We start from the raw sequence: 25,628 nt of genomic DNA, 5'->3' as shown, positions 1-25,628 counted from the left end.
TACTGCATAATCAAAGGCTGTAGTCCATAAGCCAGAGAAATGGGTGTGGCTGGATTTAAGTCAACACAATCTACACTGGGCAAGCTCTGTCTACATTGCCTTCAACTCCATAGAGAAAGGATGTGACACAAATGTGTGTTGTTTGTATCTTGTTGATTGTGTTTTATGCATTTGTAATTTATTATTGCTTTGTTAACCACCTTGAGTCTAAGAAGGCAGGATATGAATATTTTAAATAAATAAAATTAGTAACAAATAATGTTTAAAACCATCTGTTTTGGGGTTAGGGACAGACCTTTTAAAAGTGGCTCTGCCGACAAAGCTCCCCAATTCCAATCCAGAAAATGTCTGGAATGATTACAAGTGGCCATTTCCTACATTACATTTCCTTGAATGTTTGCTTCATAATTGCTGAACCGACCAACATTTTCAGGGAGAAAACAAAGACACTTTTATTGACCTCATTTCCTGACTCTGTGCAGGCACACAAGGAAGAAGGCAATTCCTGAACTGATCTCTGTTTTCAATATGGGATTCCAAACCACTGACCAACTCTCCAACAACCTACACAGAAGAAAGAGAACGAAAGAACAGAGCAATAGTAGACATTATCATTTAGGATGCCTTGACATGCAAATGAGGCAGAAGAATAATAACCCTGAATGAGTTTGATTTGGGACCCAGTCCTCCAGTAGCCAACAACATGAGTTCCTTTCCTTTTCCCCACCCCACAAGCACTTCTAAACCCCCAGAAAATTGTGTGTTTGAGCAAGTGGGATTATATATGTAAGCATGGAGCTGGATCATCCTTTCAATGTTTCCCTGGCTCTCTGTTGCCTAGCCCACTGATGTCCAGTCAGCACTGGCTCCAGGTCAGGTGACAGGAACAGCCAGCGTGTGAATGAGCTCCTCTAAGCAGTCAAGTCACATGTCTAGTCAGTTAAAGAGAATGGGTCTTTAATTGCCAAGCATAAAATGTGACTAAACACAAGCAAATAGGAAACACTCAGAAGGCAGTTCCTAGAGTCAGAAAGCTGAATAAAATAAGACAGGTGTAAAGGTAAACTAAGGCTACACTTATAGTGTAGACTTTCACCTTTCCCTTTGGGAAAGCGGACACAAGGAGGCAAAGGTTTTTGGACAAAGAATTCCCTTCATGGTGACTTGTGACAAAGAACCTTACTGAGCTTCTTGTTTCAATTCTTTCTTTGCAACTCAGGAGTGTCTGCTTGAAACCAGTAAGAGTGCTGGGGAGCTAGCAGAATCCTTCCCGCTAAAACCAGCTTCCCCAATCCCCCGAAGTCTCAGAGCAGTGACTTTTAGGGGCCTTAGGACCAGATATTGAAAACAATCCATCTGATGGGAGAATTTTCCGATTCTCCCTTTTCTCAGTTCTTTTTATAATTGGAATTTCTCTGCCTGCTTTACTCACCAAAAGCGAGGACCAGAGAATGTGATAGGAAAGACAGACCTTTCACACACACTTTGCTCAAACATCACATTAAACATGTACCAGTAAAAACATGCAGTTTATTGTACTTACAAGAAAATATAAAGCAAAGAAGAAAACACCTTTTAGGAAAATATATAAGACAGAACTTAACAAACCCACACACAATTGACACACCAACAACGATTATCAGAGCGCTCTGAGGTCGTTCCCAAGAAAAGACTGAAATGGTCTCTTCCTGAGAAGGACGACGACTGGACAGCCAGGCTAGTCTTTTATAGGTTTAATCGTGAGAAAGAGGGTCTCAAACGGCCCCCTCCTTCCAAATTCTCCAGGAGGTGAGTTGTCACAAATCATGACTACAAGTTGTTTGGAAATATCCTGTTCCAAAATAAGTTTTCCATGTCCAGGTCTCTGATAAATCTTGTTCCGTCCGTCAACCAGTGTACAAAAACAATTTCCTTCATTCGTAAGCAGAAAATCTTGCTGCCTGTTTAAATGTCCTTGCTATCCCTAAACATGATTTGGAGCCCTTAATGTGCTTTGGGTGATTAACTCCAAGTAATGTAATCTCCTATGCCCTTTAGCTCAGGATCCTAATTGGAGCTGGGGTTAACTAAAAGTCAGGTCTTCATATGGCTTCTTAGCTACAGATTAATAAGCTACATATTAATAAAATTAGTTCTTCTTAAGCCAAACCAATGTTTAATATCAAAATTCTCGCCACACCATCCTGTGCCAGCTTTACCAGATGGCTGGAGCCAACTCTGGAACTGTCACTGGTATTCAACCCATTTGACAATCTACAACTGTTGTTTCCCATGGCTTGAAGTAAGTTAAGCTTTTTAAGGCCCTCCTAGCAAAACAGGCCTGTAGTTCATTCAGCATCTTTCATCCTTTCCACTACAAATGACACACTCATTCTAAAACTGCCAGCAGCATTCCTTGGCCAAGTCTTCAAAAGAACCCTGTATGATCAAGATATTTCTATTTTCCTCTCATGACTTCCGTAATTCATATATTAACAGTGCTATCAGTACATCCTTTTAAGTCCATTGAAGTTGACGGACTTGGAAAATGTAATTCTGCACGGGATGGCATTGTAGATGACTCTCATCAGGTAGAACGAAAAGAGAAGTGGGTTCAAAAAAAGAAACGGGAGTGGGGTGAGCTTGAAGAACAAAGTTCCAATCTTTTCATCTATAATGGAATCTATCAATCAAATCTGAATTCTTCTTCTCCAGACTTGATTGATCGAATCCATTTCAGGCTAAAAGACACCTGTTTTTTAGAATCAATATAAATCTCATGATGTTTGGAATATATATATATACCTGTGGATAAGAAGGGTGCTTCCTCAAGGCCTGTCGAAGCTTCTTCTGGAAAACTGCCCCATCTGTAGCTAGGGAACAAGAGAATCAAACATTGTCACTGCAGTACAGAATATGCCATCTCAATACAGAGTAGCTATCTTTTTACTTTTAATTGCTGTATGACAGACAAAATTATAGCAGGTAAAACCATCACTGCCATGGAGGTACAGGGATAGTGCTGTTCACCATCTTCATTTGTGCTAGGGCTTTTGTATCTTTAGCAACTATATTACCAGCAGACTATCACCAAGTAGAAGGGAAAAATTTCATTTGCTGTTTTTCACACAGCTATTATAGCTGTTTGCAACACATATTACATTTGGAGAAGAGCTTCATTCTACCAGATAGATGTTTGTTACACTGCTATTAACACACAGGAACATAACCTGAAAACTGTTGGCAACCCTAAAAGATAGGAAAAGCTACTCCTGTTGAATTTCTGGCTTGACCTTAGTGTCACAGCTTCTATCAATAAAAATGTAATAATCTCATTACATTCCAACAGTTAGTTAACCAGCCATGTACTGACCCAATAAATGCATATACTGCCCATTCAATAAACAATTGAGAGATACTACTTCTCTTATTCACTCAAGAAGAAAAATAAAAAAGAGAGTACTGAGGAACACTTTAAAAAACACCTCAGTATACACACATGCAATCCCATCCTAAACATACATAGAGATCCAAGGCAGCTCATTCAACTAACACAATTATGCCTCCTCCCCCAGAAAAGCCTTTAGCTTTTCTTTTTGGTGACAACAGACATAGAACTACAAAAACACAAGGTCCGTCAAGCACCTGGCAGGCAACAAAGCACAGCTGGTTAACCACAAATTGTGTTGGCCTCAGGCTGCTTCAAAACAAACAGGAAGCTACATTAATAGATTTCAGAAATCAGAAGAAGGTTCTTTCCTCTACTCCTACATCCAGAAAAAATAGGTATCCTTCCACTGTTTTCCCAGAATTCCACAATTTAACTGGGGACTATTTGCTTACAGACCAAAATGTCTAAATAAACAACCAGTTCAGCATTCTTGTTACGTTTAATTCAATTTTTGTCCTTCACTGTTTCAGTACTAATATTGAGACATTTCACAGGCTCCAATTTATTTTTCTTAAGAGTTTGAATAACCCTTATAACATTTGCTGTAAACTTCCTAAAATAATACCACAGAAGATTGAAGTGTAGAACTAACAAGCAAACTCCACTTAACAATGAGTGCTTCTCATTGCTACTGAACTCAACATGGCCACTTTCCTCGGTTTCCGTTCTCTGCTGGGATTCCCTAGAACTGCTGCTCTCTGTGTATGTACTCATAGCCCAAATTTGTTCCCATTATCATTACAATTATATGCATAAAACAGATGCACAACACAAAGATAACTGGACCTTGAAATGTAACAGAGAAATGGGAGCTAGGTTTATAAAGTAGCTTAACTGTGGCTCTGCTAGAACAAACTGTCAGAAAATAACAAGGTGTCTAGGCAGCAGATGAATTGGTGCAACGGTGTACATTTAAGAAAACAAGCAAAGTGCATCACTATAAAGAGGCAAGATAATGACCAGGAATAATGCAAGCCTTCTGTCCAAACTAGTGAAATAAGCTTTTAAAGTGAGGGGATAGGCTTTTAAATATGAAAAATTCCAGACAGAAACATAAATGGTGACAGATCATGGGTTGCAATGTAAATGGCTCTGTCTTATTGCATGAATTTCAGAGCCAGATTACACATACAAAAAATAATGCTGGTCTGCAAACATTTTAAACCACCCTCTATAGCCAAGAATAAAAAGATCACTTCCCCAGAACAACTGACAGTTGTGAGCAGGGCTATGTGGTTAGTCGTTAGAGAAGCATGATCAGAGGTATGGTCAGTCTCTTTTATGGTTAAAAAAGTCTGACCAAAATGGAAAATATCCATTTGCACATTATATTTCCTTTCAGGATATCTGTTTGTTATACCAGCCTGTATCCAACCACACACTTCCAAGGACTTGACACTTAAGCTTTCTTAAGGAGTGGCAGTTTCTGCTTCATTCTCCTCTTCCACTGAATTCCCCAATTTTTTCCTGGGTGTCAGCATACCTTCAGGACAGCAGAGGGGGGTTATGTACGTGTCTGAAGTGGGAGAAGGGAACCAATAAAAATTGCTGTCCCCTTTTAAAGAAACATAAGTGCCCTTGTGTCATTGGAATGTATGGCTGAATACAAGCCATCACCCACCAGAGACGATAATAAAAGACTTGCTTTATACCAATTTCATTCTGTCTTTCTCCAGCTTTCAATGTAATTCCCGCTGCCTTGAGGAGCTGTCCAAAAACACTGTTGTTTTCTACAACACCATCTTGTGGAACTGTCATTTTCTTACCAGAGACCCGAGACTTCTTCGTTTCTAAGACAGAAAAGTTACTATTGTAAGAGAAAAAAAATCTCAACCAACTAATATGAACCATGTTTCTAAATACAAGAAAATACAAAAAGTACTTTTTCTATCATTATCTGAGGTCCATAGCAATTTTAGAGGTTGTCCTAGAGACTATGTAATTATATTGGTTTCATCAATGGGCTATGTATTGTAAGACAACTGTTAAGAATGGTCTTAAGTAGACACTATAGAAGAGGGCACAAAGCCAGTTCTCAAAGCACTTACTTAAGTGGTTGGTAGATTGTAGTTCACATTTTTAAAATCACGAAATGAATCAAAGAATGTTATATACACATTCAACTCTCCCACTGAAATCTATGGACCTTAAAAGTACCTAACCTTTTGACTGGATCATGTCTCTCAGGGCCACTCAAGCATGACTAAGCCCTAAAATTATATATACAACAGTTCTTGCTTGCAATAATATTATTTACATCTATACATACTTGGAGACTCTTCTAATAGATTTTCTCCTTGGGCAGTAGACTTGGACAACTTCCGCCTTGAAGTCATGACAACAAACTCTGATGCACCCTATTAAAAGAAAACAGTATGAAGATTTTTTAACTTCAGATTTTGTGAATAATGTGTCATTGAGGATACATGACGAATATGAAACAATGCTCCAGTAACAGCAACTTGTCCCATTTGAACCATGACATTTATAAAAATGAACATATGTGAATAGCAAAAGAGACTGCCACAACTGGTGAAATAGACAATTTACTACATCTGGCTATATTGGTTATAAACAACAAATAGTACAGCAGCATCTTATTTGCTTATTTTAGATGTGTGTGATTAACATAAAGTAAAGTAACATGAGTATACTTATAGGAACATGCTGGTTGCCAGAGTACAATTTTGAAAGGATATTATCATCCAGGGAAAGGTTTGGCCTAGGAAATCATGCCCTGGTGCAGGAACCTGGACTGATAATCCCACATCTCCACAGGGATAATGAGTTTAGCATACTCAACATTTACTCAGGATCTAGACAGCTGCCCAGCAAACTTTCCTCAATACTATACACAATCCTTATGAAACCTCTGCAGTATAATTAGAAGCTAGTTTCATTACCATGAATTACCCCAAAGAAACCTGGAAATCGTATTGTTTATAAGAATGCAAAGAATTACCTAGTCCTTTATTTATTTACGTTATTTATAGTCCACCTTTCTCACTTCGACTCAAGGTGGATTACACAGAGTGAGTCAATACAATTGACAGAATGGGACATTCAGTAAACAATACAATAGGATTAGGATTGTAGAACCAATCAAAAATCTAAAAACAGAACCAAGCAAAATTTATTAGAGAAACACTGTTCTAAGTTCCTTGGTTGGAAATGATGACATTTAAATTTGGTAATATAGGGATGCAAATAACTTGTATTGATCAGTGTCAAGAACTACATAATTTAGTAAGGACTCCCACGTATTGCATAGACAAAGCAATGAATGCAACTGAAGTATTTTCCAAGAGTTAAGTCTAACACAGTGTTTTTACTCTTCTACCCAGTCTCACCAATGATAGTTTCTGAAACTAAGTATAAGGGGTTTCTGACAATAACTGAATTACTGGGTGACATGAATGGGATGCAGCTATGCTTTAGCCATATTTGAAGTCACAGCTAAAAAACTAATACCAAGAGTGTTTCCCAAATGCATACACTTAAAACATTTTTACTGACTGTTTGCCACAAACTCTAGAAAGGTCAGCCATGTTAGTCTACTGCAATTAAAATAACAATCTTGTGGCAGCTTACCAGAAGCAATCACGGCATAAGCTTTCACGAGAGTGCTCTCTGTTGAAAAGGGCTCTGGCTTACAAATGCTTATGCGATATTTAACATGCTGGTCTTCAAGAAGTCACATGGTTACTTATTTCTTTCAACTGCAATCCTATGCAGATTTGGCTAGGATCAGTCCCAATAAAAAAGTGGGACTTAAGCATGAACAACCCACCACACGATTGCAGGATCACTGCAGATACACCCTAAGCCTTTACTTGAAAATAAGCATCCCTTGAATTAACGGGGGCCTATTCTTGTATAAGCAGGTGTAGGATGACAGCCTCTCACCACAGCACTACTGAACACACGCACCACCCTCGCCACTCAAACGAAACGAGGCTTCAAGTGCCTACGGAAAACCGCAGCCTCCCCTTCAGCGCGGCCCTTACCGCCAACTCACAGCGAAAGGCGCCCTCCGTCTCTCAAACGATCCCGCCAAACGTCAACTGCAGGCGCAGCGCGATGACATCATCACGCTCGTGACGACCGCACTAGCGGGCGCTTCTCAAAAGGGTCAGTCGTCACTCCCGGAAGGGTGAAGCGGGACCAGGCCGGCCCGAGGGGACGAGGTGAGGTAAGGAGCGGCGCCCGGGCTCTCGCGGGTTCCCCCACGGAAGGAGGAGACAGGCGCGGGTTCGCTCTTCTTCCTCACCTGCCTTCGAAGGGCGTTGGGTTGATGTGTTTCCTCGGCCCCCGCATCGACCTTAAGTGCCGGGGCTCAAGCTTGGAAGCCCTTCCCCTTAATCCCAGCACGTGACAGCCGGCTGTGATCGTTTCATAGGAAGGGCAAGTTGTTTAAACTCGGAGAACCTGCCTGTGGATATTTTCATGTCTCCCATGAGCTGTCGTTCAAAAGAAGCCCTGCTCCTGGTCAGCTAATTATCTCCCCCCCCCTCCACCGACCCAGGTCTTTATCGTCTTCTCTAGCCTGAAAGTAAAGGTGAATACACTTCAGGGGTTTCGTGCATTCTCGTTCCCTTTTGTAACAATACAATAGGCTAACACAGCTGCTGTACTTGAATCCTCGGTTTTATGTCATTTTGTTTATTTAAAACATTGCTGTGCCATCTTTCCATCCAAATAGAGTCTCCCAGGCTGCAAACATCACAGAATTTAACACATTAAAGCAGCATTTAAAATAAGGTCTATATAAAATACTTACACGGTTTAATAAAAACAACCTGGAGTCGGGGGTGAACAGCAAGGTGGCCGAGTCTGTAGATGATACCAAATTATTTAGGGTGGTTAAAACAAAATCGTACTGTGAAGAGCTCCAAAAAGATCTCTCAAACTGGAGGAGAGGGCATTAAAATGGCAAACGTGATTCAATGTGAGCAAGTGTAAAGTATTGGGGTAAGAAATCCCAACTTCACATATACACTGATGGGATCTGTGCTGGCAGTGACAGACCAAGAAAGGGATCTTTGGGTGGTAGTGGCTATATCAATGAAGATGTCAACTCAGTGTGTGGCTGCTGTGAAAAAGGCAAATTCCATGCTAGCCATAATTAGACAAGGAATAGAGAATAAAACTTCTGCTGTCATAATGCCCTTGTATAAACCTATGAAGAGACCACTGTGTAATGGAATACTGTGTACAGTTCTGATCACCACGCCTAAAACAGGATATTGCAGAGCTTGAGATTATGTAGAAAAGAGCAACCAAAATGATCAGGGGGCTAGAGCAACTGCCCTATGAGGAGCAGTTAAAGAGCTTAGGGCTGTTTAGCTTGGAAAGAAGGCGGTTAAGGAAGCGACTTGACGGCACTTAACACACACGCACAAGGGGAGACATGATAGAGGTCTATAAAATTATGCATGGTATGGTGAGAGTGGACAGGGAGAAGCTTTTCTCCCTCTCTCATAATACTAGAACATGTGGTCATCTGCTGAAGCTGGAGGGTAAGAGATTCCAAACAGATAAAAGGAAGTATTTCTTCACACACTGCATAGCTAAATTGTAGAACTACCTGCCCCAGGATGTGGTGATGGCTGCCAACTTGGAAGGCTTTAAGAGGGGATTGGACATGTTCATGGAGGAGAGGGCTATTCATGGCTACTAGTAAAAATTGATACTAGTCTTGATGCATACCTATTCTTTCCAGGATTAGAGGAGCATGCCTATTATATTAGGTGCTCTGGAGCACTGGCCGGATAATGCTGCTGCAGTTGTTTTGTTTGTGGGCTTCCTATAGGCACCTGGTTGGCTGCTGTATGAACAGACTGCTGGACTTGACGGGTTTTGGTCTGATCCAGCATGGCTTTTCTTATGTTCTTATAGAGACATATAAACACATGTAGTAAACACAACAGAGGAGGAGGGCCAATACAAGTTGCTGCTGTTATGCTAAACAAAACAAAAATGTTTTCACCTGTTGTCAGGAGACAGATGAATTTCCAGGGGGGAGGCAGTTCCCAAGTTTGAGCATCATGGCCAAAAAAGCCCTTAATTGGGTTACCAGCCGTCTAGTTTCAGATGGCAAGGGCACCTGAAGCAGGGCCTCTGAAGATAACTGGAGTAGACGGTAGGTTCATATGTGAGAAAAAACCTTCAGGTATGCTGGCCTTAAGCTATATAGGGCTTTAAAACGCTATAGTAGCACCTTGAATTGAGCTCAGAAGTAAGAGCTGGTGTAGATGGTACAAGGCTGTAGTGATATGGTCACTATGATCCACTCCAGTCAGTATTCTGTGCTAAGCTTCCAGTCTTCAAAGGCAGCTCAACATAGAGCATACTTCAATAATCTAATCTAGATGTTGGCAGGGCATGCATCACTGTGGTAAGATTTTTCTTGGCCAGGAGTGTCCGCAGCTGATTCACCATAAAAGTTGGTGAAAGGTACCCCTGGCCACTGCTGCCGCCTTTTTATCCAGCAGATGGTCTGGGTAAAGCAGCACCCCCAAAGTATTAAGGGGAGAGCAACCTCATCCAAAACAGGAGATATCACAGTACCTTGATCAAATCTTTGCTCTGGAATGATAGTTATGACTGTCAAGTGTTTAGTGTTGAGGAATTGGGAAGGCCATCATATTCTGGGGAGATTTAGCTGTTTGAAGCCCAAAACATCCCGTTCTAGCTGGCAACACACCTACTGTCCCAGTGTCCTGGAATACCGTAAAGCAGTTAAACTTGCCTTTGTTTTTGTTAGCTAGATGAAGTAGTCCTTACATCACAACTTGTATTTCTCTAGATACTAAGGATTGGACTGAGGCACATGACCATAATTACATTTAAACAATGAGTGAGCCGGAGTTGTTGCTGGACTCCAATATCCGTCTATGGGTGGTGCTTCCCATTGTTTTCATCACTTTCTTTGTGGGAATGATTCGCCACTATGTGTCCATCCTGCTGCAAAGTGACAAGAAGCTCACTCAAGAGCAAGTGTCTGATAGGTAAGAAAAGCTTGCAACTGCTATCAGTGTTGTCTGGTGTGTCTTCTAATAATGCTGCTAATGCAAAAGCTGTACAGGGGTGATGGCAGTAATGTATTGTTGCAGTGTGCAACATGTGGTTTTAATTGCCAGCATAGGGGTGTAACAGATGAGGTGTATTATGCTGTTGGTGTCCATGCATTTACGTTATTGGTATAGTATTTGGATGGGAGACCACCGAGGAATACCAGGGTTGCTGTGCAGAGGAAGGCACTGGCAAACGACCTCTGTTAGCCTCTTGCCATGAAAACCCCAAAAGGGGTCGCCATAAGTCGGCTGCGACTTGAAGGCACTTCACACACACACATAATTAGTGGACAATGAAGAAAGTGAAAGTACCTCTGTGGTAAACAAAATACATAACACAGAGACTACAGAAGGAACCTGGCCAATAAATCTTGTCACCTATGATGACTAAAATCCAAGGTGGTGCCATGCTAGTGTAGTGGTTTGGACCGGGTGTGATTTCCCCACTCCTCCACATGAGCGACGGAAGCTAATCTGGTGAACTGAATTTGTTTCCCCACTCCTATACATGAAACCAGCTGGGTGACCCTGGGCAAGTCACTCTCAGGCCCACCTTCCTCACAGGGTGTCTGTTGTGGGGAGGGGAAGGGAAGGTGATTGTAAGCTGGTTTCATTCTTAAGTGGTAGAGAAAGTTGGCATATAAAAACCAACTCTTCTTCATCTTTAAATTCAAAAAAAATTAAATAGCCACTTAAAGGTAAAGGTCCCCTGTGCAAGCACCAGGTCATTCCTGACCCATGGGGTGACGTCACATCCCAACGTTTGCTAGGCAAACTTTGTTTGTGGGGTGGTTTGCCAGTGCCTTCCCCAGTCATCTTCCCTTTACCCCCAGCAAGCTGGGTACTCATTTTACTGACCCAGAAGGATGGAAGGCTGAGTCAACCTTGAGCCGGCTACCTGAAACCAACTTACATGTGTAGCAAGGAAGCCCTCTGTATGCACTAGCTGTTTTTCATCATTGTGAGATGTAGTGAATATCTGCCTACTTTATTTTCTGTTCATATTTCACATGTTTTGTAATGGCTTTATCTTCCAGCCAAGTTTTGATTCGAAGCAGAGTTCTCAGAGAAAATGGGAAGTACATTCCAAAGCAGGTATGTTTTCATGTTTGTGACAGTACCTCCATGTCACATTCATTATTGAATACTAAAATATTACAAGGGGAGAGAACCTTGATTGTTCCACTGGTTGAAGCCTTTGTTTTCATAGTCTAGTCATGTAGTAAATATATTGTGCAGCAGAAACATTTCTGTTCACATGAACAGTAAGGAAGCACTTCCAAGGCAATGAGGTAGTTGTACCTGACACCTGATGATCTAAAATGGGTAATGTATTTAGGGCATTTTTTTTACTAGATACCGTTTTTTACTAGATACACAGTCCTAAGAACACTTTCTTGGGAGAAAGCCCCATTGAAATTATGGGGTATGAAATTAGCCTACTTGTATTGCCATTGGACTTGTGAAAATGTGAGTTCTTGTAGCTCATTAATCTATCAAGAAATAAAAGTGAAATATTGAGAGAGACTGACTGAAAATGGTGCAGATCAGAATAATCACTGAAAATTTGTTTGCTCAGTGTGGTTACTGTTCCTAAAATTCATACCTGTACAATAATATTAATGTTACTGGTTTGTATATAAATATGTTTCTGTCTAAATGATGTTATAAGCAAGCTAGAGACAATGCAACTTGTAGAGATGGTGGGAAGAGAAAAAGGGCTTTTGGCTCTCGATTTGGGATTAGATATATATCACCATTGTTAAATCTGTGATGCCTTGGGAATGCAGGGGGTTCAGTTTAAATTACAAATATTGATAAAAACTGCAGTGCAAACAATGCATTTGGAGTTTCTAAAACATTTCTTTTGTCATTAGCATACGTCTTTTCTTTTCAGTCCTTTCTAACACGGAAGTATTTCTTCAATAATCCTGAGGATGGGTTCTTCAAGAAAACTAAAAGGAAGGTAGTGCCCCCCTCCCCAATGACAGGTATGTCTGTAGTCACAAGAAAAAGAAGCCTTCCAAAGAGTTATTCCTTTTGTGATGCATGTGTGTTACCTTCTAAAATGTGAACAACACAACAGTAATAATAGGCTACCTTGGTCTTGTGTCATCAGTTTTGAAGGCTAGCTATAATATTTGAAGAAGAAAAGTTGGTTTTTATACCCTGCTTTCTTTACTGTAAAGAGTCTCAAAGCAGCTTACAATAGCTTCCCCCCACACACACACAACAGGCACCTTGTGAGGTAGGCGGGGCTGAGAGAGTTCTGAGGGAACTGTGACTAGCCCAAGGTCACCGAGCAGGCTTCATGTGGAGGAGCGGGGAATCAAACCTGGTTCTCCAGATCAGAGTCCGCTGCTTTTAATCCCTACACCACGCTGGCTATTTGGAAATATTTTATTTGGAAAATAAAGACATTCTGGCTCTAAAAATAAACAACTAGCTATAAATATTTGACACAAATCGTTAGGCCCCCTCCATGTTTTTGAAGTGAAGCATTACTGAGAAAGCCCCTGAGATCTGTTGAGGAGGAATTAAATCTGGTCTGTGGGGTCCATGGACATTCACCATGAAGTTAAGAAAAGGGAGTCTCAGAAGTCTGGTCTTGAGGCCTTTCAGCCCAAAATTCAAATTAAATACTGAAACTAAGATGAAGCCAGACTGATCTCTTTATTTGTACAAAAGTGGTGTCCTTTATTGTTTTTACAAGACCTACCAGAGTTGTAGATGGTGCCCACTGTGTTTCATCTGAACTGCTTTCCTTTCAGATCCTACCATGTTGACAGATATGATGAAAGGGAATGTAACGAACGTGCTGCCGATGATCTTAATTGGTGGCTGGATTAACATGACCTTCTCAGGCTTTGTTACAAGTAAGTGTCAGTCTAAGAATCTTAACCTCCGTGGTCTGAAGACCTTGCGTCTCTTTGGTGCACCGCTGCATCCTTGTGGAGACTGTGCAGTCATTGCACGAAGCTGACAAATATTGGTCTTGAGCAAGGCAGTATTTCTCATCTTCAGTTCCTTATCTGTAAAAGAGAAATAGCGACTTGCCTTGCATTGAGGCTACTACATTGGCATCGATAGCAAAGCTGTCCCTGTCAAAGTAGAGACTGGGAGTGGCCCTCACTACCAAAAATAAAATTTGTTTTAAATGTTTTCACTCTGCATCTTGCTATTAATTATCACTAGTGCATCAGTAAATTGGGTCTGTCTCCACATTTCTTCTCTTATCACGTCTTAGTCTTCACATCTCTATGGATAGAAGCGCTCACTTCTCTCATTGCTCAGAACATACGACGCTTTTTGACAAACCTCTGCACTGGCTTCATATCTCGTTCCATTTCCAGAATAAATGGTTGCCACTCTTTGTGTCTGGAACACCTGTATGGCACTACTCCTATTTCTTCAAATTCTTCTTCAAATACATGTTTTTGTATGGAGCCCTTGAATTCCCTCTGAAGCCCAACTGAATAAAACAAAGCTGTATGTGTGTTCTCACACTCATACATTGCTTACCTTACCTCTTCCTTTTCTTTCCTGGCAGCTGTGTTTCACCAGTTGTCAAAATTTCAGGTTTAAGCTCTTTGGAGCAGGGATGTGTCTTCTTGCTTGTGTTCCTCTGTAAGGCAGTATGTGTTTTGGTGATGTATAGTATTTTGTGACCAGTTTTTCCCTCCTTCTTTACAGCAAAGGTCCCTTTTCCTTTGACACTGCGGTTTAAACCGATGCTGCAGCAGGGGATTGAGTTGCTTACTTTGGATGCATCCTGGTAAGATTGCTCAAAGTTCATCTTGCTTTGAACAATGTAGAACTGTGAACATTACTGCAGAGTTAGGAATTTGGCATTTGTACCATTATATGTATTTGTTTAACAAGACCAATGTCTTTGTTTTGTTAGGGTGAGCTCTGCTTCCTGGTATTTTCTGAATGTGTTTGGACTTCGAAGCATTTATACCCTAATTCTTGGCCAAGATAATGGTAAGATGTTGCTGTTTTCATAAAGTTAAGGGTAGTTTGAAAAAGTGATGCAGAGAGGTCAAGCCATGCTTAATGAATATGCTGGCTGCTCCTTCACAGAAGTGCTGACGTACCAGGAACTTAATAAATTCTTCAGGATGTTTTGCCTTGTAGCTCAGTTGTTTGGCCTATATTCAAATGTTTAGCTGGTGAGAGTTAGGCAGGATCCCTGCATGCTCTTCTTGAGACCCTGCAGATAAAATCCCATGAGTATTCTCTCCTTATTGATCTCTTTCGGAGATTATAGTGTTTGTTGTGAGTTCTGACTCGTTTACCTATTTTGGTATTCAGTGATAAAATACTTCCACTTGCTGAGGATGAAAGAATGCCTGCTCTGTCTCACACTTTTCTTTCTTTCTAATTTTGCAAACACCAGAAGGATATTGTGATGGTCTGTCTGCGGAACATTGCACTGTGTTACTGAAAATCTCTCCTGTTTATAGTCCCAGTACTATTTGTACAGAGTAACATGAGCTGCTCTTTTTACATTTGCAGCTGCAGACCAGTCGAGAGTGATGCAGGAACAGATAACAGGGGCAGCAATGGCCATGCCTGCGGATACCAATAAAGCATTCAAGGTATGAGGCTTTAGTTTCAAACACTGAAATGAGCTGTCCAGACTTTATGATAGTACAACAGGGGCACCTGTGAGAACTTGTGGGGAAAGAGAAATTACATTCCCCCAGTTACTCCTGTCTTGTTCTCAGCAGAGCACAGTTGTTGGGGGGAAAGGAAATGCTTGGATAGAAAAGCACATCGGGCATACTTTCTGCTCAGTGTCTAGGCCCCACCCCATCATCTGTCTGGCTGAGAGAGCCTTGAAGCAGAAAGTTCTCCATGTTTCCTTTCCATGCCATTTGCCACCAGCTTCTCCCTCTTGCTGCTCCCCCTGCATCTTTGCTGCCTCCTCCTTCCTCCCCCCCGTCTCTGCTGCTGCCACCTTGCTTTCTGCTGAATTTTTCCACCTTCACTGTCTCCTCCTCTTGCTGCCACTTTCTCCTTCTCCCCTCACACCCAGTCCTTTTTTATGCCATTGTAGTGTTAACTATGGTCTTGCAAGATTTTTATTGGCATTTTTTTTGCTTAAGTTGCAAGATCTGTTTAATGCAGTTGTTTCAGATGGTGTCCCCAGGAGCACCAGAGTTCTTTAGAAAGCACCCCTGAAAGGCAGCTTTATAGCACAACTATACTAGGCTATAGAATTCCTTAGCATGTATTTAACACTGTCATTGCTCAAGTATTTTTGGTTTTGGAGTTTTTTCCTGCAGATTCAAAGACAGGAAGCACTCTTATATCTAATTCTGAACAGGGCCACAGCATATAGATTAAAAAATCTGTGCAGTGGGGCCATATACTGATAAGGGTTTTTTTTCCCTCCAAACCTAAGAGTACCCCCCAGTTGGCAGGAAAATCCCAAAAGCTAGAACACTTCTCCCTATCTCTTATTTTTCTGTGAGCAGAGAACTTTTTTGCATGGAGGAGCTAGTTACTCTGAAGAAGTTACTCTGACATTTCAAACAACTTCCATAGCTTCATGCATTCTAAAATCTGCTTCTCATTCATCTCATTCTGTAAAGAGTTACATATCATTTGCTACATATCTTCAGAAAATTCCTGTTGTAGAATGTTAATTATGAGGTCTCATAGACATATCCTAGCCAGAAAGACCAAGCAGTTTTGGCCCAAACTATTACTTGTACTCCTTCACTACTCAGTCTCCCCACTCCCAGTTGTCCTGTTGTAAGCTAGTCCCAAGATTTCTCCCCTTGCTCCATATGTACCATGCAGATTTTCACAGTCTCGAATCTTCCTCATGCGACTACCTACTTCAGTACTTATTGAAAACTCCAACTGCAAATTAATCCCTTTTCACCCAGAGCTAGCAATTTGGGAATATTTGTGTGCATTCTAGCCACAGCACTTCAGGTTGTTTTGATGACAAATTCTGAGTCTGAGCTATCATGAATAAATTATGTCAAACTTGAACACAGACTGAAGACAGGGATCAAGAATGAAAGCTGGTATTGGAATACCTCTGCTGGCCTTGTCAAAGCTATTTGTCATTGCAGACTGAATGGGAGGCTTTGGAATTGACTGATCATCAGTGGGCACTAGAGGATGTGGAAGAAGAACTCATGGCTAAAGACCTCCGCTTTGAAGGCATGTTTAAGGAAGAATTACAGACATCCATGTTTTGAGCTGGTTTAGGTGGTTGGTTTTGAACTGGTTGTGTGCAGTGTATTCTGATGGTCAGAATAAACACAATCAGAACTTCTGTGAGCTGCGTAGCTACAGGAGAGTTTTGCTTCTCTGATGTCTTTTTTATTACAGCTCAGGTGTGCTGGAAACTGACAGGGTGAGTCTGGTTAGAACTTGGAACCATTTACCAAGCTTATTAATAAGGCTGCAATGTGTAAATTGATTTTTATTTTTTACAATATGAAGTTACTGTACTGGCAGTTGCCTTCTTAGGAGAGGCACTATTTCCTATCTCCCATAGAAAGGGGACTACCTCCTCTGAGTGCATGCATCATCTAGAAACAAAAGGTCCCTTCAGAACAGTTTTATTCATTTGCAGTTTAAATTAATTGGCTAAGCTGCCTTTAATAGATTGGCAAATTTATTAAAATGGCATTTATAATCTCAGCACAATTGAATACGGAAAGCAGATTAATAGAATGGACCAACTGCTAATCTAAAAACATTCCTAGCCTTATTACTTTAACATTTCTTAAAATACTGGTACGGGAGTCAGCCCTGAAGTCTTTCATTGGCAGGGCCCAGCATTGCTCCTTAAATATAATACCTTCTCTACCTTGTAGAATTGCTCAGCCTTGAATTTAGATAAGAAGAGTTCCCAGGGACTGAGTCTGGGGAAAGCTTTACCCCAGTCCCTCTCATTTCAGAAAATGAGGATTGGTTTGTATCATTATCATTCATCTGAAATCAACAAGATGCCTTTGGGCTTAGATTTCTGTGACTTTGGAATTTGATAAGAATGTTAGTCGAATAGACTAGACAGAAGGGAAATCCTTTTTTTATTAAGAAATGTTTTTGTCTTTGGAAAACAAGCATGAAATCTTACTCTTATTGCTCCCTAAGGGAAGGAGCAGCTAAACTCTCAAAGTGTTTGTAACGTAAATTGCTTATATGTGAGTTGTATGCCATTTTTTTTTGAGGCTCATACATGAAATCAAAAGCGTGCACATTCTTTAATACATAATGCCAGAACTAGGTTGACTGAATAAAAAGTTCTTGAATGTGTGTATGAAACAAAAGAAGAATGGCCATGTCAGTTGTCAAATATGTTGACAGTTAAGTGGTACAAACAACAAAGCAGCTACTAAAGCAGCACTTTTCCCTTTAACAGCTGAATGTTTTGCAGAATAGCATTTAGTTTCCATTTGATTAGTTCTGTTTTTATATGTATCGAGGAGAAGTTTTAAATTGCCTTGCAAGGAATAATGGTTATAAAGTAAAGGGGAAGTGTTATACATAATTGACATGTTACATTGAAGTTTATAACGTTGAGCTCAGTGGGGTTTTTATATTTAATTGTACTGATCCTAGTTTAGTTGCATATAATAGATAGTATTGTAAACCATCTTGAACCAAGAGGAAAGACAGGGTATAAATGTTTTAATAAATAGCAGTTATAGAGGAAGTATATTCCCTTCATAAAAAGGGGTGTGTGTAGTCCTTTTATTGAGACATAGATAAGCATTAGGATGCACATTGATGATGCACATCCATGAAATGTGCCTCGGTGCACATATTTCTCTTGGGGTATCAGTGTGCAGGATTAGTGAGGACAGTGTATTAGTGAGGAACATGAAGTTTTCAGCTGCTTTTTTATTTTGGCCATTAAGCTCCATCCCTATTCAGCTTATGTCAGAACTGACGTTACAGTGACAGTCTTTATGAACAGCATTGAAATTTCATTGAAGGTACTTCATCTCTAATCTGTAAGAAGTCTCTGGCTAGTGAAAGCCACATACACATGAAAAGCAGCAGAAGAGGAACATCACAGCCATAGTGTCTGGGTACGAAAGGTGCAGCTGCTTTTTTGTTCCATGTATTCTAGCAAAACAAACCCTTGGACTGCTCTTTGGAAATATTTATATAACATATGATGTACTGCTTTGTCTTCAGTACTGAGGTCTTGTGCTCTATTACTGTTAAGAAAATGGCAATAGACCCACTAATTAGTTATTTCCCCTCTATTCAGTCCTGAACATTAAGTTCGTTTTCAGAGGAGCTCTTGCCGTTTTTGTCTAACCATTTCCTCTCATTTCAAAGTGAGATTTATAGTTCATACCACATCTTGTTTAAAAGACTGATTTGTTCTGTATTTGAATAAGTTTAATGTAGCTAGTATGACCTGTACCATCTTGAACACATGAAGGTGCCTTATACTAAATCAGACCATTGGTCCATCAAGGTCAGTGCTGACTACTCAGTCTGGCAGCAGCTTTCCAGGGTCTCAGGCAGAGGTCTTTAAATCACCTACTACCTAATCCTTTCAGCTGGAGATTCTGAGGACTGAATCTGGGACCTTTTTCACGCCAAGCAGATGCTGTACCACTGAGCCACAGCCCCTCTTTAATCATAACTGTCTTAATTATAATCTTTGAACAGGTTCTAGCTATAATGCCAACTTGAAGATAGTGTCCTTTCATTGGACACAGTGATTAAAATGAGTAGCAAACACACATAGCAGCCTTTTTATAACATATCCCACGTCCTTGAAAAGCTACCCAAGAGTTATCTGCATCTCTGAAAACACTGAGCACCTATGAAGAACTTTACCCTTTTTGCTGTGTAGGGGCCACTTTCCTAGTGGAACCAGCTTTTCACTGATACCTCTTGGAGGGACAAAAACTGTGCACTAAAATGCTGAAAAAATAACTTTGCTATGACAAAACAGATTTTCCTACAAGGGTCACCAGCATATTTTCCTATGTGAAATTAGCTGAAGTAGCAACACCAAACATTTCTAATTCCACAAAAAGCCATAAGACAATTTCAGATCTCACCCATTCTTAATTCAATTTATAATGGATGCTTTAGTAACTGGACTCCTAACATGAATTATTGGTTTGTACAATGGCTTTCCCACTAGCTTATGGTGATATTCTTTCTGTTTGAGTTGATTTGTGTAGTAAGGCCCTGAGTGAATCTGGCTTCCCTACACAGGATGAAGAAGAAGAGTTGATTTTTATACCTCACTTTTTTCTACTGTCAAGAGTCTCAAAGCAGCTTACAATCATGTTCCCTTCCCTCCCCCCCCCAAACACACACAGCAGACACCTTGTGAGGCAGATAGGGCTGAGAGAACTGACTGGCCCAAGGTCCCCCAGCAGGCTTCATGTGGTGGAGTGGGGATCAAACTGGTTCTCCAGATTAGAGTCCACCACTCTGAACCACTACACCACACTGGATGCCCTTAAGTATAATCTCCGAAGGTCAACCTAGGGACAACAACCTGGAACTTTGGTTTCAAGGTGCTTCTTACTGGTCCCACATCTTAATATAATCAGTCATTCTTGCTCTTGCGTTGTTAGCGGTTGCATCCAATCTCCCCCTCTTATGACTGGATGGGTACTTGCATTTACACAAAAGAGAGGGAGTGATCACCAACTGTTCATAAGGTACATCTGACCCTTAGGAGTGGCTTTTGAGGAGCACAAGTGCTACAGTGAGATGTTCTTTTCTATAGAGTCCAGCACATGCTACAATGTTTTTTTTGTACTCTCATGAGATAACTATCCATGGCTTTGCGAGAATCCATAATGATATAGGCAATTGCTTAAGATCAGACTCCTTGTATTCCTTATGAGACAAGCTGTATCTTGAAACACAACACCTGACTGATACTGTTAGGTTTTTCTAGTAGTTACCTTCACAGAAAAATTCACTGGTGGCCTATGGGAAAAATACATAACTTCACATAAAATTTTAAATCATTTATTTTAATGGTACATCTTGCCCCAAACAGAGGAGTTGCCATGGTTCAAAAGTACTGCTTATTATCAGAGCTTTCAAATAGTTCACACCTTGCACCAGCTTACCTAAGGCTAGTGCAGGGTGGAGCTGTTCAGTCTGTAATCCTCTTCCATATCCAGCAGTGTTTCAATGATCTCTTCATCCTCTGGGCTGTTCTCCAGGATTTTTCTGAAACTGCTCCTTATTTCCTGGTCGAAGGCTGAAGCCTCATCTGGAGGCAACAGTTCTATTGAGAGCCTGCTGATTTGCTGCAGTTCATCAAAATCTGGCTTCCTTTGCACCTTTTCTGCTGGGCAAACAGCTGCATTTCCTTCAGTGAAAATATAAAAATGGAACAAATATCAGTCCTCCTGCAGGATATTTATACAGGTTGATTGAAGAGTTGACAGATATCTGGAGAGTAATTTTCAGCATGAACACCCAATAGAAGATACAATAACATTATTTCCCGTTTCTTTCCTTTCCTTTTATCCCTTAGAAGCTCCTTGATCAATTGATCTTGAGCAGCATATATCTAGTGTTGGAGGGATATAAGGACTGAAACAAATCTTGCCACTGACAATGTAGCCTTGGGGTCCCTATCGCTTAGTAAAAAAGGCATTATGTCAGTATTTCCCGTTTCTAACATAACCAGCCTACTAAGTGTCATTCAACTAATAAGTATTGGATCTTTTCCAACCATGTCAGTGGAGAACCCACAACTTTCCATGGTCAGTTCTAATAGCTGATACCTTTGGTTGGATCCAGACTAAATTTTCCAGTGGTAGAATGAACTTTCCTGCTTCCCCCTCCAACCGTAACCAACTATGAAATGCTACTAATGGAGGATAGGGGACCTTGAGGAATGTCATTGGGGGAGGGGCTCTGCAGGAGGATGAGGGAACCAGAGCAAAGTGCCAGTTTAGTCTGAAGCCAACTCCTTATTTCAAATATCAATTAGGATTATTCTTTTTAACACATGACAAGTCATTCTATTGGTCTGTCAAGGCCAGCATTTTTACAGCATTTTTACAACAATCATGTAAAATTTTGTACATTAGGCTGAATCCAACTTCGTGTGTATAGCGTGTTCACAGAAGGCGAGTTCTTCTCTGCCTTCTTCTGCAATCCTTTTGTGGCTCCTTACTGATGACTGTCAAGGACAATGTGTTATTGAGCACAGGAGCCCCATATACTACAGCACAATGGGGGAAATCTATCACTTTTTTGCATTAGCTTTTACTTCATTAGTAGACCTTGCTCCACTCATCAAACGGGTGGAGATTTCTTCTGAGTATGTCTTACTGCTTTCCCCCCATGCCATCAGCATGGGTGTGGTGTGGTGGAGGGCTACTGAGGAAGACAGAAAAGATCCACTTCTGCAAACTCCCTCTGTTCAAAGAGTTGGGATCCAATCCTTTGAAAACAATATGCATTTCAAGCTCAAACCACACTAAATCCTTAGTTGTGTTAACAGTATTGAACAACATCCACTCATCAGTTCCTTGCATCTAAATCTGACCAAAACTTGAAGCAAAGATTTATAAAGTCTCAAAGGAGTCATTGCAAACTTTCATCAAACACATCAAGTGTTTCAAATTAGTTCTTCAATATGTTGTCCATGGTGAAGATCACAAGGAACTGGAAATCTTGCATAGAAGGTGTACTTAATTTCTTAGTGATAAATCATTCCAACCCCTGAGGGCTGAGAAGAGTTTCTTGGTTAAGAAGTCAAACATCATGGAGTGCAGCTGCAAGTAGAATTGTTGCTCAGCTGGAATTTATTCTATTTAAGTGTTTTATATGCTGCCTTCCAGCTACAATGCCCCCAAAGGAGCTAACAATAATATCAAAAACTTACAACAACATTAAAGCAATTGAAAATGAATACACAGTAAAAACAAGTACTCTACAACCAACAAACTGTCCCACAATCCATCCATTCTTATCAAAGGCCTTCCAGGAAAAAATGTTTTCTATGTTGAGTATGTGACAGAAAAGCAATATATAACTATTTTTAATAAATAAAACATAGTACAGGACTCCCTGTTTGTCCTGAAACAGTCTACCGTTGCCAGGACTTGAACCAAGAGGCTTCTAATGCACATACTGTGACCTTACCTCCATTGTACCCAAGCTGCTCCTATTCATTCTGTAGTGCCCACGCATTAATAAGGATTTAGTAGGTGTTTGTAATGTCATAAATATTATTTCCCAGAGTATTTTGATAGTGATCTGTTATGAATGCTGTAAGGGTGCGTTACTTTGTATTGTGTTCTATTGCCCATCACAAATAAAATTGGAAAGACAGCCACATCCCCAAAGCAGTGCAAACATAACTCACCACTCATGTCTGCAAGATCTTTAGAACACTCTAGAGGGACATCAGTAGCAGTTACACTTGTGTCTGGCTTCGCTGGCCTTTCATCAATTTTTCTGAAATACACAAAAACCAATAATTCTTTGTAACTGAGAAGGCCACTTCCCTCTTTACCAGCAGAATACTCAAACACATGGAACACATGAAGCCACCCTATACTGAATCAGACCCTTGGTCCATCAAAGTCAGTATTGTCTACTCAGAATGGCAGTGGCTCTCCAGGGTCTCAGGCAGGGGTCTTTCACATAAGGCAGCTTCATGTGTTCATGTGTACCTTGCCTAATAGTAAGCCCACAGCATGACGTACAGGAAATAACTGAAAAACATATGGGGGGGGGAGTTCCAGTTACTTAGATTCTCCTCATTACTAGTCTCAACAGCCACAACTGCCACTTGAGCTTTGAAGGAAACATTCCAAACTTATACCTGTGTCTAACAGCTTCCTATAGAGGACTGACCCTGCCCATCTGCCTGGCCATTTTAGCAAGGCCAGAAAGGTCAAGAGCCACATGGTAGCTGTGCAAGTGGCAGGTGCGGAGTGGCAAGCAGGAGGGACTTATAGGGAAAGGCAAAGTGGAATGGGGAACAAAGCCGAGCTGTTATCTAGGACACCCCCATGCTTTGTGCCAGCCAGGGCCTCCTCTGCATTCAGCAGCAGCCATCTCAGATGGCATATTTTAGGCACTTCTGAAGGGCTGCTTCTGGTTCATCATTGTATATTTTATCATTGGGAGCACCATGTCAGTTTTCCTCCTCCAACATCAAAATGTCTTAAATCAGCCCTTGGGATCAGCAAAAAGCCAGATGAACTACCATCGAAACACAAGTTCATGACAACACAACAATTATGCCTCTGACAGGTAAAGCATACCCAATGAAGAACTGCCTGTCAGTCATGAAAACTGGAGGGTGTAGACATGTATTTTCCTTGCTTATTAGTGGCTCCCGTTTTGAAGAAAGAGTGTTGGAGGCTGCAATCAGTGGAGTGAGATTTGGCTTGAAGAGAGGATTCTCTTTTTCTGGAACAGAAGAATCTGTTAAAGACTGCTGAGGGAAACATTCAGTGGGCAGAGTTGGTTCTCCCCTGTGACTAATAAGATCTGCACTGGAGGGCATTAAGGATTCCACTGTCAGCAAGTCAAAGTCCTGGTCGGTGGTACTATCTGGGGAGTGATGGAGAGGAGCTGAGAGATCTTCCATTGCTCTGTCAATAGCTGCTGCCAGCTCCCTCCGGCATCTGCTTAGCTTGTCAGACATCTCACCTGAAAGGGAGAAACCCCTCATTATCCAGGCTTTTGATTACATAAGAGCCCTTTTCAGTCATTGTGTTTTTGAGGATTCTGCCTTGTGTACCAGGACAGCACTACTTGCAATCTTCCCAATAAGTGCTATTGTCATTTTGTGTAGATAGGGCAGTGTGTGCATTTTCCAGCTTTGATACACATGGTCAAACCATGATGTTTATTGCAGATGCACATTTACTCATACTCAAGCTTGAAAATATGGGCACTGCCCTGTTCACACAAAATGGCAACCACGCAGCCCGAGGCAGGAGCACCAGAAAAGGAACAACTGAACAGCACAAAGAAATGATACAGTTGGAACAAATGTAGAAAGTAGCTAAAGTTAAGCTGCCATTCTCTCCTGGTGCTGTTCAGTGAGTCCCATCCTAAGATTTGTCATTAGGTGCTAAATACATAATATCTCCATTAAAAAGCAGTACAAACTTGTCAGATACATGCCATTCTTCAAATATTTCTCATAGCAAGCATTGATTTTCCACATGGCTGTTGAACCAAACATTAGCTGAATTCAGGTAGCCAACAGCATTGGCCTAAATGCTTAGCAGTTCAGTATAGCGGGAAAGCTCTCTTGTCAGTGTGGTTTACAGCATATGGGACACTGGATGAACTAGAAAGGCATGGATTCAAAGTCTCACTCAACCATGAAAACTGCTGAGTGGTAGTCAAACCTAGCTCATGATAGCTGTGTCAGTCAAACCTAGCTCATGATAGCTGTGATCAGAAAATGCAGAAAGCCTCCAAAAAAAATAGCTAAACTATTTAGAAACACCAAATTCAGGCTTTTAATGGTAGATTTTGAAGTCTGCTGACACACCATATTGCTTGCTGTACTGTGTCAGTGTTGATTTTTACCTTCAACTTTTATTAGCCTTTCCATCATTATTGGATCCTTTTGAGGGATCTCTTGTGTTAGCAAGAACCCCAGCACTGTGGCCCACACCAACTTAGATTATGTTCTTGAGCACCAGTTAATCACTTTTGAGCAACCACTAGCCACTCACAGCTACTAAGCTAATTAGAACTTTTCACCTTCCTCTAGAGGCATGTAATGAGAGGATATAAAATCCACCCCTCCAGTTCTCTAAGTAGCCTGAATGGGCTATTTCTGGGTGGTGTTAGCAAGTGTTACGGGGCCATGAATCCTATGTTAAGTGCTCTTTTGAATATGTACCCTTTCTCACTCATGAAACCCTCCAGCCAAATCAAGTCTGAATGTTTCACCTTTTATTGGGTTGTCCCAACAGTTAGACAAGAGTAGAATAAGACAGCAATTGCTGGAAAAGTTATGATTAATAAAGATGTCATCAGCTGGGTCTACAGGCTCCCAATTGACGGCCTGGTCCCATCTCTCCCCCCCACCCCAAAACCCCAGTTGAAGGTTTCAACTGTCACGGAACCTTTGCCTATGCTGGAACTTTCTCCCAAGCATT

General features: G+C 41.0%; 3 protein-coding genes across 3 annotated transcripts in view; 1 reads left to right on the top strand and 2 right to left on the bottom strand.

The window, feature by feature from the left end:
* FANCD2 (FA complementation group D2) overlaps nucleotides 1-5,766 on the bottom strand; it is a 52,434-nt gene extending 46,668 nt beyond the window's left edge. Inside the window, exons 1-4 of the mRNA XM_056855376.1 lie at nucleotides 5,700-5,766; nucleotides 5,083-5,220; nucleotides 2,785-2,852; nucleotides 461-564 (exon numbers count right to left, since the gene is read on the bottom strand). Of these exons, the coding sequence (XP_056711354.1) occupies nucleotides 461-564; nucleotides 2,785-2,852; nucleotides 5,083-5,220; nucleotides 5,700-5,766 (377 nt within the window). The remainder of the gene's footprint in view (nucleotides 1-460; nucleotides 565-2,784; nucleotides 2,853-5,082; nucleotides 5,221-5,699) is intronic.
* Nucleotides 506-16,759, top strand: EMC3 (ER membrane protein complex subunit 3). The gene is made up of 9 exons (XM_056855387.1): nucleotides 506-517; nucleotides 10,277-10,440; nucleotides 11,544-11,601; nucleotides 12,404-12,497; nucleotides 13,278-13,382; nucleotides 14,200-14,281; nucleotides 14,411-14,490; nucleotides 15,025-15,107; nucleotides 16,599-16,759. The coding sequence occupies exons 2-9, from the start codon at nucleotides 10,286-10,288 to the stop codon at nucleotides 16,725-16,727; spliced, it is 786 nt and encodes a 261-aa protein (XP_056711365.1). The 5' UTR covers nucleotides 506-517; nucleotides 10,277-10,285; the 3' UTR covers nucleotides 16,728-16,759.
* A 3,787-nt stretch (nucleotides 16,760-20,546) lies between these two features.
* C1H3orf62 (chromosome 1 C3orf62 homolog) lies at nucleotides 20,547-24,151 on the bottom strand. The gene is made up of 3 exons (XM_056855435.1): nucleotides 23,766-24,151; nucleotides 22,859-22,950; nucleotides 20,547-20,845 (listed from the first exon to the last, which is right to left on the bottom strand). The coding sequence occupies exons 1-3, from the start codon at nucleotides 24,149-24,151 to the stop codon at nucleotides 20,607-20,609; spliced, it is 717 nt and encodes a 238-aa protein (XP_056711413.1). The 3' UTR covers nucleotides 20,547-20,606.
* Nucleotides 24,152-25,628: the final 1,477 nt, after the last annotated feature.

The sequence above is a fragment of the Euleptes europaea genome, chromosome 1 (assembly GCF_029931775.1).
Source record: "Euleptes europaea isolate rEulEur1 chromosome 1, rEulEur1.hap1, whole genome shotgun sequence".
Taxonomy (NCBI): Eukaryota; Metazoa; Chordata; class Lepidosauria; order Squamata; family Sphaerodactylidae; genus Euleptes; species Euleptes europaea.
Note: the sequence above shows the minus strand (reverse complement) of the source record. Positions and strands in the feature narration are given on the sequence as shown.